At 41.2% G+C, this 19607-nt stretch overlaps 1 protein-coding gene across 1 annotated transcript in view; it reads right to left on the reverse strand.

The window, feature by feature from the left end:
- PRKCH (protein kinase C eta) overlaps positions 1-13878 on the reverse strand; it is a 231701-nt gene extending 217823 nt beyond the window's left edge. The window contains exon 1 of the mRNA XM_073571073.1: positions 13111-13878. Within this exon, the coding sequence (XP_073427174.1) occupies positions 13111-13470 (360 nt within the window). The 5' untranslated portion in view covers positions 13471-13878. The remainder of the gene's footprint in view (positions 1-13110) is intronic.
- Between the last annotated feature and the right edge of the window lie 5729 nt (positions 13879-19607).

A 19607-nucleotide genomic window follows, 5' to 3' on the forward strand; every position in this document is an offset into this window, starting at 1 on the left:
TTACTGCAAGAGGCGGTACGACCCGGGGACGTACTGAAATCAAGAGGAAGAAGTGCAGTTAAAGTGGAGAATGTGGACTGTATGGAACCCTATGCTGATGTTGTATCTAAAAAGGATGTGCTGTGCAAAGAAAGAAGTAAAGTTCTGCGTTTTAAGTTGCACCTGGAATGTGTGTCTGTTTGTACTCAAACGACTGGAGGGGGCCTTAAGCAACATAGAGAAGACCCTGAAGGTGCGGATAATGAAGAAACAGGTACACTGACAATGGGACTTTTTTGCATGTGACGGGAGACCAGGGCGCGCAAGACCTGATATTCCCAGCCACGACTAGTCTGTCGCTCCCTCACACCCTTTCTCTGCACAATCTCTAAGGGTACCGTTACACCTAGCGATGCACCAGCGATCCCGACTAGTGATATGACACGGTCAGGATCGCTGGTGCATCGCTAGGTGGTCGCTAGTGAGCTGCCACACAGGCAGATCTCACTAGCGACATCGCTGGGGACGGGGGTCGCTACTTACCTGTCAGACGCGGCGATCCTGCGTCCTCCCGCCCGGCTCCACGCTCGTTGGCGCCACAGGAAGCACCGCAGGAAGTGACCAACGAGGAATGGTCCAGGAGCTTCTCGCGCGATCAGCGATAACCAGCAGGGGAGCCGGTCTGAGGTAAGTATCACATGCAGCGATATCGCAAGCAATATCGCTGCTGCGTCACAAAATCGGTGACTTTACAGCGATATTGCTAGCGATATCGCAGTGTGTATCGGGGGCTTTAATCTTGTGTTCTACAGATCAGAGCAGCCGTGCAGTTTTGGAAGTAAACCAGCCACCTGGAAGATTAAGCAAAAAGACTGCAGTGACATCGGGCTGCTGTGATTAAAAACTGCAGCATGTCCTCCGAGTGTGAATGCAGCCATACGCATGAGATAACCGTTCAAAACACAAAATGACTGCATGCACTAGTCTGGACTGCTTTCATGTGAACTCAACCTAAAAAGTTATATGGTAATATATGATGAAAATCATAAAAAAGCATTAAAGAAAACTTCTTACATAGTGAGAATACAGATTTTCTGCAACACAATCATTTATGAAAAATCAGCTGTTTTAAGAAGTTTCAAGCACACGCTGCAGTATAGCCGTAGCCCAGAGCGATATGGCAAATGATGCTGCAGTTGTAGACGCAAAGTTGATATGTAAAAGGGTGAAATGGATGGCTCTCCTGCTCCTTCTCTGCAATGATATCGGTGGCATTTGTGTTCTAGGCCGAGACAGTTGAATTTGCGATGACAGAGGGGGGTGGAGCTGGCAAACCGGGCCCCCCTCCAGCTCACGGGCCCCATAGCAGCAGTACGCCACTGACCCCTTGCAATCCTGAGGAAGGGGCTCTCAAACTCAAGAACCGGGCCCTATCGCCAGCTTGAATGAGTAGCCGTCATTTCATTATCATTATTTTCCCTCCGTAAATCAATAGTACTTGTGAAAATAAGAAACTTTGTAATTTATCTAAATAGCAAAATCAGCTTCTTTCTCCTCCAGGACTGATCACTCATTCTCAAAATTAGCAATTCATTGGTAAAATATATTTTTTTATGAATACAGTTTTTCCCATTACTGAGATAGGAGATGACAGTTGGTGCTTCATAAAGTTCTATGGTAATGGTCACCTCAGGAGAACTTGCAGCAGAACATGCGTGTCTTTCTCTAGCTCCTCCTTCCACCCTCCATAGAATTTTAAAAGCACCAACTGTCTAAGTAATGGAAAAAGCTGCCTTTACCAAATACTGATTTAACAAATTTCTCTGTGATAAAGAGTATAAGTAATATATCATAACAAAGTGATGTGATTACTGTGAAAAGTGGAGCACTCTGTCCTCAGTATTAGGCCGGGATCACACATGCCAGAAACTAGGATGTGTCTCGCATGTTAATACCCAATCAGGAGCGGAGCGTGCTGCTGCATGTATTGCTATGCGGCCGCACGCTCAGATCCGAGTGCCGGCGGCAGTGCCGAGTATTAACATGTGTAATCCCGGCCTTACTGAGGGTCTTAGTGAAAGAACCTTCCCTAAGAAAAAAAAAAAGCTACAAAAATAAATGGGATGGCTTTTATGCTTTCTTGATCAAAAACAGTGCTACTAAGAATCCTATGTTGTTTAAAAATGAAAAAGGATAAAACACAGCAAATATGTCATAATGAGACCTGACCGTCCAGGCTTGGGGTCCTTGAATCCTCACAATGAGCGTTGTCGGGATTTTGCAATAAAGGGAAAGAGAGAGAACATGACTGCAAATATGCGATTTGGAAACAGGCAGTTACATGCCGACTAGACATGCGCGACCTAATTCAATACAAGTGAATGGAGCAAGGCTGGACACGTCTAGTCGGAATATGGCAGAAAGTATGCAAATGGTGTAATTGCAGTAATATTACCAACCGCACTGGAGAAGAATCCTGACAGTGCGCATTGTGGAGATTCAAAAGTCTGCAGTCACATACAGTCACTCCAAGCCTGGACAACCCCTTTAATCTGCCATACAGGAAATTCTTTGGATGGTACACTCTAACCAGCCATAAAATATAAGGCCTCATTCACACAACAGTATTTGATCAGTATTTCATCAGTGTTTCTATGCCAAACCAGTAGTGGAACTTACTGAGAAAAACTAGAATTAACACATGTTCTGTGTTTTGGAGACACTCCTGGTTTGACATAGAAATACTGATGTGTGAATGAGACTTAAGGCTGGAGTCACACACGACGTATAAAAATACGGTCCGTTTTTCACGGACCAGAATCGCACAAATGTTTCATGACCAGTGATCCGTATGTCATCCAATTGTAATGCGAGGGTGCAATTTCCTCGCATCAAAGTATCCGTGTGACATCCGTGTGACATCCGTATGACGAGATTTTCTCACCGGCTTGCAAAATGAACATATAATGGATCCCAATAACAGGTTAAAACGAAAGAATAGATAAACCACTGCAGAATGAATGAAATCATGTCTGTGCAGGCGCCCCGGCTGACCGGAGATGAACTGATTAGCGCAGGAAAGTTTCTGAACTTTTTCCCAAGCTCCTGAGTTCACCTCAGGTCAGTCGGGGAATCCGCGCAGCCTCACTGACTACCGCTGACGTCACTGAGGTTGCGTGGAGTCCCCGGCTGACCTGAGGTGAACTGACAGTGTGGGAAAAAGTTCAGAAACTTTCCCACGCTAATCAGTTCATCTCCGTTCAGGCGGGGAGGCTGCGCAGACATGATTTCATTCATTCTGCAGTGGTTTACAGCGGGGCCAGTAGCATTAGCACCGGTCCCCGTTGTAAACTAGTTAACCCCTTGTGATTGATTGCAGCAGGGGACCTGACTGAACGGCAGAGAAGTATGGATATTGTTGTTTTTTGTGTTTTTTTTTTACAGGAGAACAAGGGATTCAGTTGGCAGAATAATAAATTTGGTCCAAAGCTTTGTGTAATTATTTCATTAACATAATTTTTATTTAATGTCTGTGTGTATTTTTTTTACCCTTTACTACTGTAGGATTAATAATGGATAGGTGTCTTATTGACACCTCTCCATTATTAACCCGGCTTAATGTCTCCTTTCTATAGCAAGGTGACATTAACCCCTTATTATCCCCTAGAGTTCCAAATTTTTCCTAACACAAACTATTACATTTATTAAACAATGACATATATAGATCGTTTTGATGAGACATGGTTTACTATATGTAAACCATGTGTCATATCATGTTGGGTTCTGTAATGATTTTACAGAAGCTGGCAATTTATTTAGTGGTTATAATGCTATGTAGAAATATATATATATATATATATATATATATATATATATATATATATATATATATATATATATATATATATACACACACACACACACACACACACACACATGTCATTGAGACACACACATATACAGTCATGGCCAAAAGTATTGACACCCCTGCAATTCTGTCAGATAATATTCAGTTTCTTCCTGAAAATGATTGCAAACACAAATTATTTGGTATTATTATCTTCATTTAATTTGTCTTAAATGAAAAAACACAAAATAGAATGAAGCAAAAAGCAAAACATTGATCATTTCACACAAAACTCCAAAAATGGGCCGGACAAAAGTATTGGCACCCTCAGCCTAATACTTGAATGTACAACCTTTAGCCAAAATAACTGCGACCAACCGCTTCCGGTAACCATCAATGAGTTTCTTACAATGCTCTGCTGGAATTTTAGACCATTCTTATTCGGCAAACTACTCCAGGTCCCTGATATTTGAAGGGTGCCTTCTCCAAACTGCCATTTTTAGATCTCTCCACAGGTGTTCTATGGGATTCAGGTCTGGACTCATTGCTGGCCACCTTAGAAGTCTCCAGTGCTTCCTCTCAAACCATTTTCTAGTGCTTTTTGAAGTGTGTTTTGGGTTATTGTCCTGCTGGAAGACCCATGACCTCTGAGGTAGACCCAGCTTTCTCACACTGGGCTCTAAATTATGCTGCAAAATTTGTTGGTAGTCTTCTGACTTCATAATGCCATGCACACGGTCAAGCAGTCCAGTGCCAGAGGCAGCAAAGCAACCCCAAAACATCAGGGAACCTCCGCCATGTTTGACTGTAGGGACCGTGTACTTTTCTTTGAATGCCTCTTTTTTCTCCTGTAAACTCTATGTTGATGCTTTTGCCCTAAAAGCTCTACTTTTGTTTCATCTGACCAGAGAACATTCTTCCAAAATGTTTTAGGCTTTTTCAGGTAAGTTTTGGCAGACTCCAGCCTGGCTTTTTTATGTCTCGGGGTAAGAAGTGGAGTCTTCCTGGGTCTCCTACCATACAGTCCCTTTTCATTCAGATGCCGACGGATAGTACGGGTTGACACCGTTGTACCCTCGGACTGCAGGGCAGCTTGAACTTGTTTGGATGTTAGTGGAGGTTCTTTATCCAACATCCGCACATTCTTGCGTTGAAATCTCTTGTCAATTTTTCTTTTCCGGCCACATCTAGGGAGGTTAGCCACAGTGCCATGGGCTTTAAACTTCTTGATGACACTGCGCACGGTAGACACAGGAACATTCAGGTCTTTGGAGATGGACTTGTAGCCTTGAGATTGCTCATGCTTCCTCACAATTTGGTTTCTCAAGTCCTCAGACAGTTCTTTGGTCTTCTTTCTTTTCTCCATGCTCAATGTGGTACACACAAGGACACAGGACAGAGGTTGAGTCAACTTTAATCCATGTTAACTGGCTGCAAGTGTGATTTAGTTATTGCCAACACCTGTTAGGTGCCACAGGTAAGTTACAGGTGCTGTTAATTACACAAATTAGAGAAGCATCACATGGTTTTTCGAACAGTGCCAATACTTTTGTCCACCCTCTTTTTTAAGTTTGGTGTGGAATTATATCCAATTTGGCTTTAGGACAATTCTTTTTGTGTTTTTTCATTTAAGACAAATTAAATGAAGATAATAATACCAAAGAATTTGTGTTTGCAATCATTTTCAGGAAGAAACTGAGTATTATCTGACAGAATTGCAGGGGTGTCAATACTTTTGGCCATGACTAATATATATATATATATATATTTATTTATAGTTCATAGAGTTCTACATAGCATAATAACCACTAAATCAATTGCCAGCTTCAGTAAAATCATTACAGAACCCGACATGATATGACACATGGTTTACATATAGTAAACCATGTCACATCAAAATATATATATATATATATATATATATATACACACACACACACACACACACGCGTATTCTATGTGTATATATATATTCTATGTGTATATACCTATTCTTTCATTTCTTTATTAAACATGTCAGTGTGATTTTACAGTATCGCGCACTCAATTTTGCAAAGGACACCGGTGCGTATTACTCGCGAGTCACACGTCTGGTCCGTGTGTAATCCGTAGTTTTCTTGCCCCCATAGACTTGCATCGTAATACGCTGACAAGATTTTCTCAGCCCGTATAATATGGCTGAGAAAAAAATTGGATGATGGCAGCTGCCCCATAGATTAACATTGGGACGAGTGCAATGCGTTTTTTTGCGCACAGCACTCGTCCGTATTTCTCGCTAGTGTGATTCCGGCCTTAATACTTTTTCTGTGACTCAAACCATAAGACAAAGACCTTAGTGGGAAGGGATTATCTCCAAAATCAGAATATGTTCACATCGTGGTTTTTATCTGGCATTTTTTTTGCACAGAAGATATGCTTAAAAAAAGTGTATATATATATATATATATATATATATATATATATATATATATATATTGAACATACTCATTTCTATGGGAAAACAAATTTACTATTTGTATTTTCAGGCTTTTCAGCATCTTTTAAATACTTCAGGCTTTCAAAGAATGTCAGTTAAAGGTATTGACCAGACCTTAAAGGGGTATTTCCTAAGATTCTATCCCAATATGTAGTAGATGTAATAATAATAGCGTTAGCAAATACCTCTAATTAATAATGTAGTATAGTTCTTCTGATTAGCTATGTCGCTTACCCCATGTGCAGGGCATTGCAGTAACTTCGGCATCCATGGTTATGACCACTAACAACTAACTGTCACTATATGAGCTGTCGTAACCAGGGACACCTAAGCTACTGCAATGCCCTGCACATGAGGTAAGTGACATAGCTAATCAGAAGGATTATACTACATGTCTAATTGGGGGTATTTGCTAATATTAATATTATTACACCTACTACATATTGGGTCAGGATCTTGGAGATGGGAATACATCTTTAATTCAGGTATTTTCCAAAAGTAACACACAAGTAAATGGGAAAGTTAAAAAAATAAATAAAATGACAAAGACGCTGGCCATTTTTTTTTGTGTGCATATTGTAAGCATTCCCAGAATTCTCTAACTAGCTTTATGGATTAAAAAAAAAATATTTGGAAAATGCTAGTAAATAAATAAAAATACTCCACCTAAAGCATTTTCCAATATATTCCCTCATTTTCACAATGAAACCATTAGAACTCCCAGTTGAGTGAATGAGGAATTGTTATTTTACGATGCTCGCCTAAGACCATATCATCTTCCATGGGTGGAGGAATAGTCTGTAAAAATCAAATGAAAACATAAAGCAGTGTCTAATACAGACAGTAAATACTGCTCCTTTATTACCGGCTCATAATACAGTAATTGACAATATATATACAATCCATTATTCAGTTTACATGTTTGGTCATGAATGGGGGGGAAAATAGCCGAGGAGGCAAGAAGAGGGATAGATTTTCAGCTTTGACGTCATGTAATAGTCTAATTTACCTTGTAGTCCATCAACCGATGTTCTGAAAAATGTATCAGGGTTAGAATGTGTCATAGAATGCTCGCACCTCACTACTGAAGACTTCTCAGTCTTCAGGACTCAAATAGTTCAAATGCAAAGTTCTTCCTATTATTGTCTTTGTATTTGTGAAATCTTTGATATTTCAAAACTGAGCTTTTCTGAATTACAAGATGGTTCCCAAGACACTTTTTTCTCAACAGTGTTCAGACAGGAAAAGGATTTGCCAGGGGAAATGCAGAGTGATAATGTAAACGCCCCATTAAGTATTACCTGCCTAACCCAGGAAGAAGTGCAGAACCGCCTTAGTAAGATTAAAATTGACAAATCACCAGGCCCTGATGGCATTCACCCTCGGGTATTAAGGGAGTTAAGTAATGTGATAGACAGGCCTCTATTCCTTATATTTAAAGACTCTATAGAAACAGGGTCTGTTCCTTTTGATTGGCGGCAAGCAAATGTGGTACCAATATTTAAAAAGGGGTGTAAAAGGGAACCTGGAAACTATAGGCCGGTAAGCTTAACATCTGTTGTGGGTAACATTTTTGAAGGGTTTCTAAGGGATACCATTATGGAATATCTCAATGTTAATAAATGTTTAACTCCATATCAACATGGATTTATGAAGGATCGCTCCTGTCAAACTAACCTGATCAGCTTCTATGAGGATGTAAGCTCTCAAATGGACCAAGGAGAATCATTGGATGTCATTTATCTCGACTTTTCTAAAGCATTTGACACCGTCCCAAATAAAAGATTGGTAAGTAAGATGATAAAGCTTGGGCTAGGGGAAAATGTGTGTATATGGGTAGGTAGCTGGCTTAGTGATAGAGAACAAAGAGTGGTTATTAATGGGGCATACTCAGATTGGGCCAGGGTTACTAGTGGGGCACCACAGGGTTCTGTATTGGGCCCTCTACTATTTAATATATTGATTAATGATCTAGTGGATGGCTTACACAGTAAAATATCAGTATTTGCAGATGATACAAAACTATGTAAGGTAGTTAACACAAAGGAGGACAGATTGCAACTACAGACAGATTTGAGTACGGTAAATTGGAGAACTGGGCTGAAAAATGGCAAATGAGGTTTAACACAGATAAGTGTAAGGTTATGCACATGGGAAGGAGAAACAGATGCTACAATTACTTACTAAATGGGAAACTGCTGGGGAAATCAGACATGGAAAAAGACTTAGGCATCTTAGTCAAGAAGCTAAATTGGAGTGCCCAGTGTCAGGCAGCTGCCACCAAAGCAAATAGGGTCATGGGATGCATTAGAAGAGGTCTGGGGACACGAAATGAAAACATAATTCTCCATCTGTACAAATCACTCGTCAGACCACACTTGGAGTATTGTGTGCAATTTTGGACGCCGGTGATCAAGAAAGACATTACTGAACTTGAAAGGGTTCAAAGGCAGGCTACTAAAATGATAAATGGAGTTGGTTAACTACAATACCCAGAAAGGTTATCAAAATTAGGTCTATTTACTCTGGAAAAGAGAAGACTTAGGGGAGACCTAATATATATGTACAAGTATATCAGCGGGCAATACAGAGATCTCTCCAATGAACTGTTTGTACCAAGGACTGTGACAAGAACAAGGGGGCATTCTCTTCGTTTGGAGGAAACAATTTCTGCACCAGCATAGAAGAGGGTTCTTCACGGTAAGAGCAGTGAGGCTCTGGAATTCTCTTCCTGAGGAAATGGTGATGGCCAACTCACTGAATGATTTTAAGAAAGGAATGGATGCTTTTCTTGTGAGTAACAGTATAGAAGGATACAAATAACAGAATATTATAGGTAGATGGTTGACCCAGCTTAGGGGAAGGAATTTTTTTCCCTATGGAGAAAATTGGCTTCTACTCTGTGGGTTTTTTGCCTTCCCCAGGATCAACAATGCAGAACAGCTGCACTAAAAATAGGCTGAACTAGATGGACATAAGGTCTTCCTACAGCCTTCAAAACTATGTTACTACAAGGTGGAACCCAAGAATACAAGATGGGACCCAAGAATACATGATGGTAACCTAGAATACAAGATGAGACCCTAGAATACAAAATCGAACCCTAGAATGCAAGATGGGACCCTAGAATGCAAGATGGGACCCTAGATTGCAGGATGGGACCCTAGAATGCAAGATGGGACCCTAGAATGCAAGATGGGACCCAAGAATACAAGATGGGACCCAAGAATACTAGATGGGACACTAGAATACTAGATGGTGACCCTAGAATACAAGATAGGACCCTAGAATACAAGATGGGACCCAAAAAAGGTAAAAGCAGCTCGCTAATCATAAGTGATCAGAAGATCCATAGGGCTTTTGTACAATGCAATGACCCCTCAACGAAAGATCAAGTGTATGTGGGTTTGTGGAGTTTTTGGAGGAGATTTTCTCTGAAAAACATCTGGAAAAATAAGAAGCTGCTTGAATGACTCTTCTTATTCATTTATGGTGTACACCAATTTTGCTGGTCGTTTCCAGTCTTTTGGACATATTTCTGCTGATTCATGGTATGAAAAATGCACGGTGGGAGAAAATAAAGTGCATGTTTCTTCCCTGAAGTGGCTCCTGATGGATAAACGCATCAATCCAAGCAAGGTAAAATAAACAAGCTGCAAAAAACTCTAAAAAAAAACTGCTTGAAAACTCTTTAAAACTGCTTCAGGAAATGAAAAACTTCTAAAAAATAATCCCCTAAAAAAGGGAACGTTACCTGAATTATTTTCCATTATAAAATTTGTAGTTTTCGACTACCTCAATAAAACTCTGAGCACAAAGCCTAAAGATATGCTCAAACAGGCTTTTTTGAGGAGATTTGCATTCTGAGAAGAATTTGGAGAGTTTCCATTCAGTAAACTTCATGGGGACATAGCCAGTGAGCAGAAACTCTCCAAATCCTTCTCAAAATTTTGGAGGTTTTGTTCAGTTCCTGCTCCAAAAACTCAGTAAAAAGACTGTGTGAACACATTCCAAGGCTATGTGCATGGAGAGGGCTTTTTTTAAAAGAGTTTTAAGAGCATAAACTGGTTATGTTTGCAGCAGGAAAAAGCATGAAACTCTCCAAAACTCGTCAAAAATTTGCAGGTCATTTTATGGATCCGAAAACAAGGCAAAATAGTCACTAACCAGAAACTGAGCGGAAACTCGCCAAATCTCAAAACGCCTTTAAAAAACGTTGATTTTCCGCCCTGATTCTGTTCCAGAAGCTCTGCAAAAAGATTCTGTGTGCACATTTACCTAATATGTACGCGGACCTTTTACTCTTTAATTGCTCCACTATCTCACTAAGTACACAACTACCCGCAGAGACAATATACAGATTATCTTGGCAAATATTATTAAAATGTATTCAAGTATTGGTACAAGTTCGGATACCAACTAAATGAGTGGCTGGAAGGCGGGAGTGGGTTTTACTCGAGTCTTCGTGTCTTTGAATTACAAGGGGTGACTTTTCTTCAAACTGGTGCAAAGATAAAGTGGAGCAAAGAATTTCCACTTCTGACTTTTAGATCACCAGGGATTATACACACGTGGTCAAAATTGTTGGTACCCCTCGATTAATGACAGGAAAACCCACAATGGTCACAGAAATAACTTGAATCGGACAAAGTAATAATAAATCAAAAATCTATGAAAATGAACAAGTGAAAGTCAGACACTGCTTTTCAGCCATGCTTACGTGGTTTTTTTTTTAAATAAAACTGATGAAACTGGACAGAAATGATGGTACCTATGAAAATAATGTGACAAAAGGGACATGTTAAATCGCGGTATGTCCACTAATTAGCATCACAGGTGTCTACAATCTTGGAATCAGTGAGTGGCCTGTATAGAGGGCTACAGATACACACCATGTCACCAAACAGCACAGTGAGTATCACACTCAACATGGACCAGAGGAAGCGAAGGAAAGAGTTGTCTCAGGAGATTAGAAGAATATACACAAACATGTTAAAGGTAAAAGTTATAAGACCATCTCCAAGCATCTTGATGTTCCTGTGACTACAGTTGCACATATTATTCAAAAATTGAAGCTCCATGGGACTGTAGCCAACCTCCATGGACGTGGCCGCAGGAGGAAAATTGATGACAAATCAAAGAGATAATACAAATGGTAACAAAAGAGCCCAGAAATTCTAAACAGATTAAAGGTGAACTTCAAGCTCATGGAACATCAGTGTCAGATCGCACCATCTGTTGTTGTATAAGCCAAAGTGGACTTCATGGAAGACGACCAAGGAGGAAAAATGAAAACTGATGCATATCAAGGAAAGAACACTGTCCCTACTGTGAAACATGGAGAAGGCTCTTATGTTTTGGGGCTGCTTTGCTGCATCTGGCACAGGGTACAATGAAATCTCAAGACTATCAAGGGATTCTACAGAGAACGGTGCTGCCCAGTGTCAGAAAGCTTGGTCTCAGTTGCAGGTCATGGGTCTTGCAACAGGATAATGACCAAAAACACACAGCTAAAAACACCCAAGAATGGCTAAGAGAAAAACAAAAGGCAACCTTCAAACATGAGACAACTGGAGCAGTTTGCTCTTGAGGAGTGGGACAAAATACTGTCAAGAAGTCATTGAGAGTTACAGGAATCGTTTGATTGCAGTGATTGCCTCAAAAGGTTGTGCAACTAAATATATGTTAAGGGTACCATCATTTCTGTCCAGGCCTATTTCATGAGATTTATTTATTTATTTATTTATTTATTTTTTAATCCTGTGGAAGCATGGTTGAAAAGCAATGTCTGACTTTCATTTGTTCATTTTCATAGATTTTTGATTTATTATTACTTTTGTCAGATTCACATTATTTCTGTCACCACTGTGGGTTTTTCTCTTATTAAACGAGGGGTACCAACAATTTTGACCACATGTGTACATTCTTTATCCTATGTGTAGGTAGTAAATGTTTATGGAACCAGTGACCTAGCAAGGGAGGGATGCAAAATTAAAAAAGTGAAGCAGCATCACTAGTGCTACAAATCTGGGGCGATGTCCATGTGCCAGATTTCGAATCAGGTGCCCCGGATCTTAAGGGGAGAACCACTTTGAACTGTCTCGGTGTCAACATTGCACTAATAAAGTTGGATCCTGTGGTAGAGCAGGGAGCCATGAGCTGCCCAGACTCGCCAGGGGCACAAAAGTGGCATTAATGCTTTCCAAGTGGAGCAATCAAGGGGTATTATTTGTTTTAAAGGGACACACGGGGGAACAACTTATTTTAAAGCGAAACTCAGGAAGAATAATTTATTTAAAAGGGACACTCAGGGGAGAATAATTTGTTGTAAAGGGACATTCAGACTTTACTGCTCAATTAGTAGGTACAAAACTTGTCTTCCCCTGGTGCCAGCAGCCCCCACTATGCCATTGTACAAAACAAACCTCATTGCTCCAAGTACTAAAAAAACGAGAATTTCCCATAGATCAGAAATCTGCGATTTATTCCATATTAAACTAAGAACGCCAGGCAGGTATGAGACATTACACAAAAAATAGTTCCTCTTGAACATAAAAAATGGAACGTTTTAAAATCTATTTTACTGGTTTAGGAAAAAAAACGTGGGTGAAAGCTACAATCCCAGTGATAACATCGGGTATCTAGGAGAAATCCTACAATAATGCAATCGTTAACACAGGAGGGAAGATTATTGCACAAAAATCATCAGATTGACAGATCTTCCATGTTCCCCACCGCTAACCTTTGGGGGTTTAACCATTATTAACCCATTCCCTACTGATAATAAAAATAATTATTCCTGACTTACCCAGCCTTCAAAGAAGTCTGTGGGACCGCAGTTTCTGAGCAGCTCCTGAAAACTGAGGGTGCAATTAGCCACAAAGTCGTCGTACCCAATATGGGTGTCGTGAAAGACCGCCAACTCCATCTTGCTCCCCTCAGATATGGTAACGCAGAACTCTTCATTGTAGGTGGGCTTATTAGTCCTGTGCTTGACGGTGGTCTTCCCAATGGTGCACTCGTCCACATTGATGGTGATGTAGGGATCCAGGAAAGCAGAACCTTTCTTGAACACTGAATGCCTTAAAGACCACCTGGTTGGCTGCAGACCCACCGCTTCGCCTATCTTCAGTTTTAAATTGCCATTGAACCTCATGGCCCCAGCCATAGACTTGGTGGTGGGCACACCTGGCACAGGTGAAGGTGACTGGCTGCAGGTTGATGTCAGGGGGCTGCAGATCTTCCCCTGTCCATGCTAGAGCCCCAGCAATGAGGCACCTGCATGCAGGTACTATGCAGCCTGCATGCAGTATCTGCTCACAGAGTCAAACAAGCAGGCTGTGCAAGGAAAGAAAAGTTTCTCTCACCCCTCCCTGGGCTGGCACTTGGATTAGGAGTAGCTGCAGTGCCCTTCTAATCAGTGCAGTCACCCAGCCCTGGCACTGAGAACTGGTGCAGTAAGCAGCCAGCGCACACTGATCAGTGTCCTGCTGTGTGATCACACAACCAGGAAGCCTCTGCCCAAACTGCATGCACAGCACTGCCCCCAGCGGCCAGCTCTAAGCACGACAGGCAGCACTTGTTACAAAAGTGTCAATTCAAGTAACTATTTTCCTATCTTCTGTACACACATACCTTTATATCGCCCTCTACTGCTCCCATGTGGGAATGCAGCTCAGGCATTATTTACAAATTCTATTAAAACTAAGAGACAAGCCATTTTGTTCTTGCCACTAGAAAGGTTTACCACCCAGCTTTCCCACACTCCTGAATGGCAAATCAAGCCTATGTATACTGTAAAATACCTGGAAAAGTTGCGTGGCCGCTAATACGGAAACTGCAAAGATGACTTCGTCAAACACCCAGTTTTCCTAGAAACAGAAAAAACTCTAAACCAGCAGAAAAAAAAAAATACCGCCGGGATTAATAGGGTATGAAATGTATTGTGAAGCCACAAGAAATTCCGCACACATCTGACGGATGCTCCAGGTCCTATCAGGCACCTCGCTCTCTATTTTTCCTCCTATGGCAATATTTTTTTTTCTGGTCGAGACTCGAGAGCGTTGTATCAAGTGTCGTTTTTTTGTGATAGAGGCTTTAGTTTTTATTATTTATGGAAAAACAGATAAAAAGAGCTTTATTAATCCATCAAAACGATAACGGATGAAAAACACACGAGTTTAAAGACGGTTCATCCTGAGAAGAAACAATCCTACGCTTTTCAAATTTGAAAATATCAATAAATAGCTTTAGATTTTCAGGTCCGAATCACGTAGAATTGTTCTCAGGATGAACCGTATTTTATTAGTTGTGGAGTTCACCATATAGGGTGATTAATACTGTAATATTATGCTGCATTGTAAGATTACAGATGTACAAACATGGCAGACACATGGGTCCTCAACAGACCCCCAGCTACCATAGCAATGCCATTGGCTCCCCGCAATCAAATTGTGGAGAGACCAAGGATGCTGGATTGGGCACCTCCTTCCATTTCCAACCTTGTAAAATCAGCTGTCACAATTGATAGGGGATCTAAGAGGTTAAACTGCCGTGATTGGAGATAGCTCTCATTGCAGCAGTTATGCTTGGCTTCTGGCTGTATAACAAAGCCAGCATCCAAGCTCCATACATGAAGATGTGACATCCGCAGTACATATATGGCGCATGTCAATAACTGAAAGCTGGAAAGTGAGCACCCCCAAGCACCAAGGACCCAGCGTGTGCTTGGGTTTGGCAAATGTGTATTCACGCTAATCTCAACCCATTTCTTTCCATGGGGTTCCTCAGCTCATTGCGACTTTATAATTTTTGTAAGGGCAAAAGATTTTGATTGATAGCACCCAGTAAAAAAACTAAATCCATGCATCTGTCTGCACCAACATGTACGAGTCTCAAAGAACTAGAAATACCCTGAAAATCAAGAAGTACAAAAGGTACATAAAGAGGAACTGCGAGGTTGTAAAGTGACAAGATTATCGATAGTTACATTCTGTTCCTGTAAGAAAATGAAAGCAAATTAGAACCACAGAAACTGTCCGAGTAGGATCTGGTACGGGGAATAGATGAAATGGAAGTGGAACCGGGCAGAGAGTACATGAAGGACATACACTTAATATAAATTAGGTCGTTAACAGCTAACAATCTGATAGTTGCTAACAACCTGCCTGTTGTGCCTGACACCGATCTCTGCAGAACCGGTCACTGACCGCTCATGACGGCGATTCAAATGCTTCCACTGACGTCACGTCGATAGAGCAGAGGCTTCTCTTCCAGTCTGCTCTGCCGACAGGGTATGACTACCGATGTCATGTCAATTGACAAGCGGCTCCCTGCTGCCTAACTGCAGGGAGCCGGTTGTCAATCAACATGACGTCGACAGTCACTCCACGTCGACAAAGCAGAAGGGAAGAAGAAGTGCTGCTCTGTTGACGTCGATTAGATGAGTCCCCACTGGAGCGGCCAATGACCACTCTTTGCCGGCACCAAATCAAACAGATAATTACCCGCCTGTTAGTTTTAGGTCCATAATAGCAAAAAAATTAGTCCTGAATAAACCTTTTAAGAAAATATATTTTAAGATATGTATAATTTGCCCCAAGTTATTTAGTTACATAGTTTTTTGCTAAAATCCAACATAAAATTTTAAAAGTAGCAAGTCGTGCATTGCTATGAATTTGTTACTTTTTATTACATACTTATTATGCAATTATTTATTACCCTAGCCCTAAATCTAATCCTATCCATAATGCTAGCACTATACCTAACCCTGGTCCTAACCCTAGTCCTAACCCTAATCCTAACCCTAATCAACCTATTTATCCCATCTTTTTCAAATTTTATTAGGGCACTTGTGTTTTTTTTTCTTTTTAATTGTTTTTTTAAATTTGGGACATCTATCATAGTAAGTTTTCATCTCTCCTCTCACAAAAGTAGAAATGACCATGCTGCAGCCTTTGTCATCTCAGTCACTGCCTATGCAGAGCGCAGCAGCCATAAAGATGAGTTTGCCATCAGCTGCTGCACTCTGCATAGGCTGCGGCTGAGATGACAAACCTCACTTCATCGTAGTGAGAGCTTTGTCATAGAGGTGAATGCCTATGCTGAGTGCTCAAACTCATCTTGATTTCTGCGCTCTGCTCAGCAACTTGCGGCACTGACCAAGATGTCAAGGCAGCCCCTGACTGCTTTAAGTATCTGGTTTGTGGGCTGCCCAGCAGGCACTCACTGCACTCCTTTTCTGCTCCAAGAAGAAGTGGTACGGTAGTAGGGGTGTGAGGTGTAATTTTTACACCCCCCAAAGGACTTGGCACCTGGGAAACCACCCATTTGCCCTCCCCACTGCTTGTAGTGTATTTTAAATTTTTCCATTGAGCTGCAGCCGAAATCTTCAGCAAATCGAGAGCGAAATCTGTTTTTAACTCGTGAGAATTTGGTCATTGATTCAATGTAAATTTTCTTCACACAAGATATGTCTCGTGTGGATGGACCCTCATATGGGTACTGACAGTGGCTCTGTCTCAGTGGATGCCGTGGTATCTGTCCACCATAGGACCACACTACATGGTGTTGGTGGCCCTCTGTATAGAAATGGGCATTCTGCTGCACTTTGCTTACATAGTTGAATAACTAGTATGTCAGAAGAACAGACGGAACAAGGCGAAGAGACCAGCAACCAGATGGCTTGATCCTATGAAGATAATGGTGGAAAAGACCCTGGTGGACCTTTCTAGGCTTCCACAAGATCCATCTTCCTACAGATCGCTCATCCATCAAGTCAACTATGACTGCCCTCTGAAAGCCGGAGGAGTGTCTGCTCCAGTAAGGGGGGAAATAGGAGAGCAGGGCAGGCCAGACAGGTTCTGGTAGTGGGAGACTCAATTATTAGGGGAACAGATTGTGCAATCTGTCACAAAGACAGGGATCGTCGAACGGTGTGCTGCCTACCTGGCGCTCGAGTCCGACACATCGCTGACCCGTTTGACAGATTACTGGGAGGGGCTGGAGAGGATCCAGCGGTCATGGTGCACATTGGCACAAATGACAAAAACAGAGGTATGTGGAAGGTCCTTAAAGATGATTTCAGGGAATTAGGCTGCAAGCTTAAAGCAAGGACCTCCAAGGTGGTATTTTCGGAAATACTTCCTGTACCACGTGCCACACAAGAGAGGCAACGGGAGATTAGGGAGTTTAATAAGTGGCTCAGGAATTGGTGTAGGAAGGAGGGGTTTGGGTTCCTGGAGAACTGGGCCGACTTCTCAGTTAGCTACAAGTTCTACGCTAGGGACGGGCTGCACCTCAATGGGGAGGGTGCAGCTGTGCTGGGGGAGAAAATGGCTAGAAGGTTGGAGGAGTTGTTTAAACTAGGGACTGGGGGGAGGGTATTCCTTTTATAGGAGGGGAAGACAGTTCAGATAGAGACCTGGGCACAAATAATGAAATTGGGGGTGGGGGGTGGCATGGGGGGTGGGGTTAGAACAGTTAATAATGTAAGAAAGAATAGAGGTACAGAGAGATCTATAAAGTGCATGTATACTAATGCCAGAAGCCTCGCCAACAAAATGGAGGAATTATAATTAATGTTGTTGGAACATAATTATGACATGGTGGGGATATCTGAGACATGGCTGGACGAGAGCCATGACTGGGCAGTTAAATTACAGGGCTATAGTCTGTTGAGAAATGACCGTACAAATAAGCGAGGGGGAGGCGTGTGTTTATATGTAAAATCATCCTTAAAACCCATCCTGCGTGATAATATATATGAATCTAATGAAAATGTAGAGTCCCTGTGGGTAGAGATAAGGGGAGGGGGAAAAAATAATAAATTACTGATAGGGGTTTGTTATAAGTCTCCAAAAATAATGGAAGCAACGGAGAATATCCTCATAAAGCAAATAGATGAAGCTGCGACTCAAGGAGAAGTCATTATTATGGAGGACTTCAACTACCCTGAAATACATTGGGGAACCGAAACCTGCAGTTCCAGCAAAGGTAATGGGTTTTTGACTACTATGAGAGACAATTACCTTTCACAACTGGTTCAGGACCCAACAAGAGGGGGGGCACTGCTAGACCTAATATTAACCAACAGGCCAGACCGCATATCAAACGTAAGGGTTGAGGGTCACTTGGGTAATAGTGATCACAAAATAATTTTTCATGTATCCTTTAATAAGATGTGTAGTAGAGGGGTTACAAGGACACTAAACTTCAGGAAAGCAAAATTCCAATGGATGAGAGATGATCTTGGTGCAATGAACTGGGACGATATCCTGAGACATAAAAATACACCAAGAAAATGGGAGACGTTTATTAGCATCCTGAATAGGACCTGTGCACAATATATACCATATGGGAATAAACATGCTAGAAGTAGGAGGAAACCACTATGGCTAAATAGAGCTGTAAGGGGTGCAATAAGTGACAAAAAATAAAGCATTTAGAGAATTAAAGCAAATATGTAGTAATGAGGCATTAAATAAATACAAAAAATTAAAAAAATTCTGTAAAAAGCAAATCAAGACAGCAAAGATTGAGACAGAGAGACTCATTGCCAGAGAAAGTAGAAATAATCCCAAAATATTCTTTAACTAAATAAATAGTAAGAAACTAAAAAATGATAATGTTGGCCCCCATAAAAATAGTCTGGGTGAAATGGTGGATGAGGATGAGGAAAAAGCCAATATGCTAAATGACTTTTTTTCAACAGTATTTACACAAGAAAATCCTATGACAGATAACATGATCAGGGATAAAAATTCTCCATTAAATGTCACGTGCTTAACCCATCAGGAAGTACGGCGTTGTCTAAAATTGACAAATCCCCGGGCCCAGATGGGATACACCCCCGAGTACTGCAGGAATTAAGTACAGTCATAGATAGACCATTATTTTTAATCTTTAAAGATTCCATATTAACAGTATCTGTACCACAGGACTGGCGTATAGCAAATGTGGTGCCAATATTCAAAAAGGGGACTAAAACTGAACTTGGAAATTATAGGCCGGTAAGTTTAACCTCAACTGTGGGTAAAATCCTGGAGGGTTTTCTAAGACATACTATAATGGAGTATCTGAAGAAGAATAACCTCATGACCCAATATCAACATGGGTTTGCGAGGGACCGTTCCTGTCAGACTAATCTGATAAGCTTTTATGAAGAGGTAAGTTCTGGACTGGACCAAGGGAATGCAGCGGACGTGGTATACATGGACTTTTCAAAAGCTTTTGATATGGTGCCACACAAAAAGTTGATACATAAAATTAGAACAATGGGGATAGGGGAAAATATGTGTAAGTGGG

Source organism: Dendrobates tinctorius, unplaced genomic scaffold, assembly GCF_039654945.1.
Source record: "Dendrobates tinctorius isolate UK_male_01 unplaced genomic scaffold, ASM3965494v1 ptg000006l, whole genome shotgun sequence".
NCBI lineage: Eukaryota > Metazoa > Chordata > Amphibia > Anura > Dendrobatidae > Dendrobates > Dendrobates tinctorius.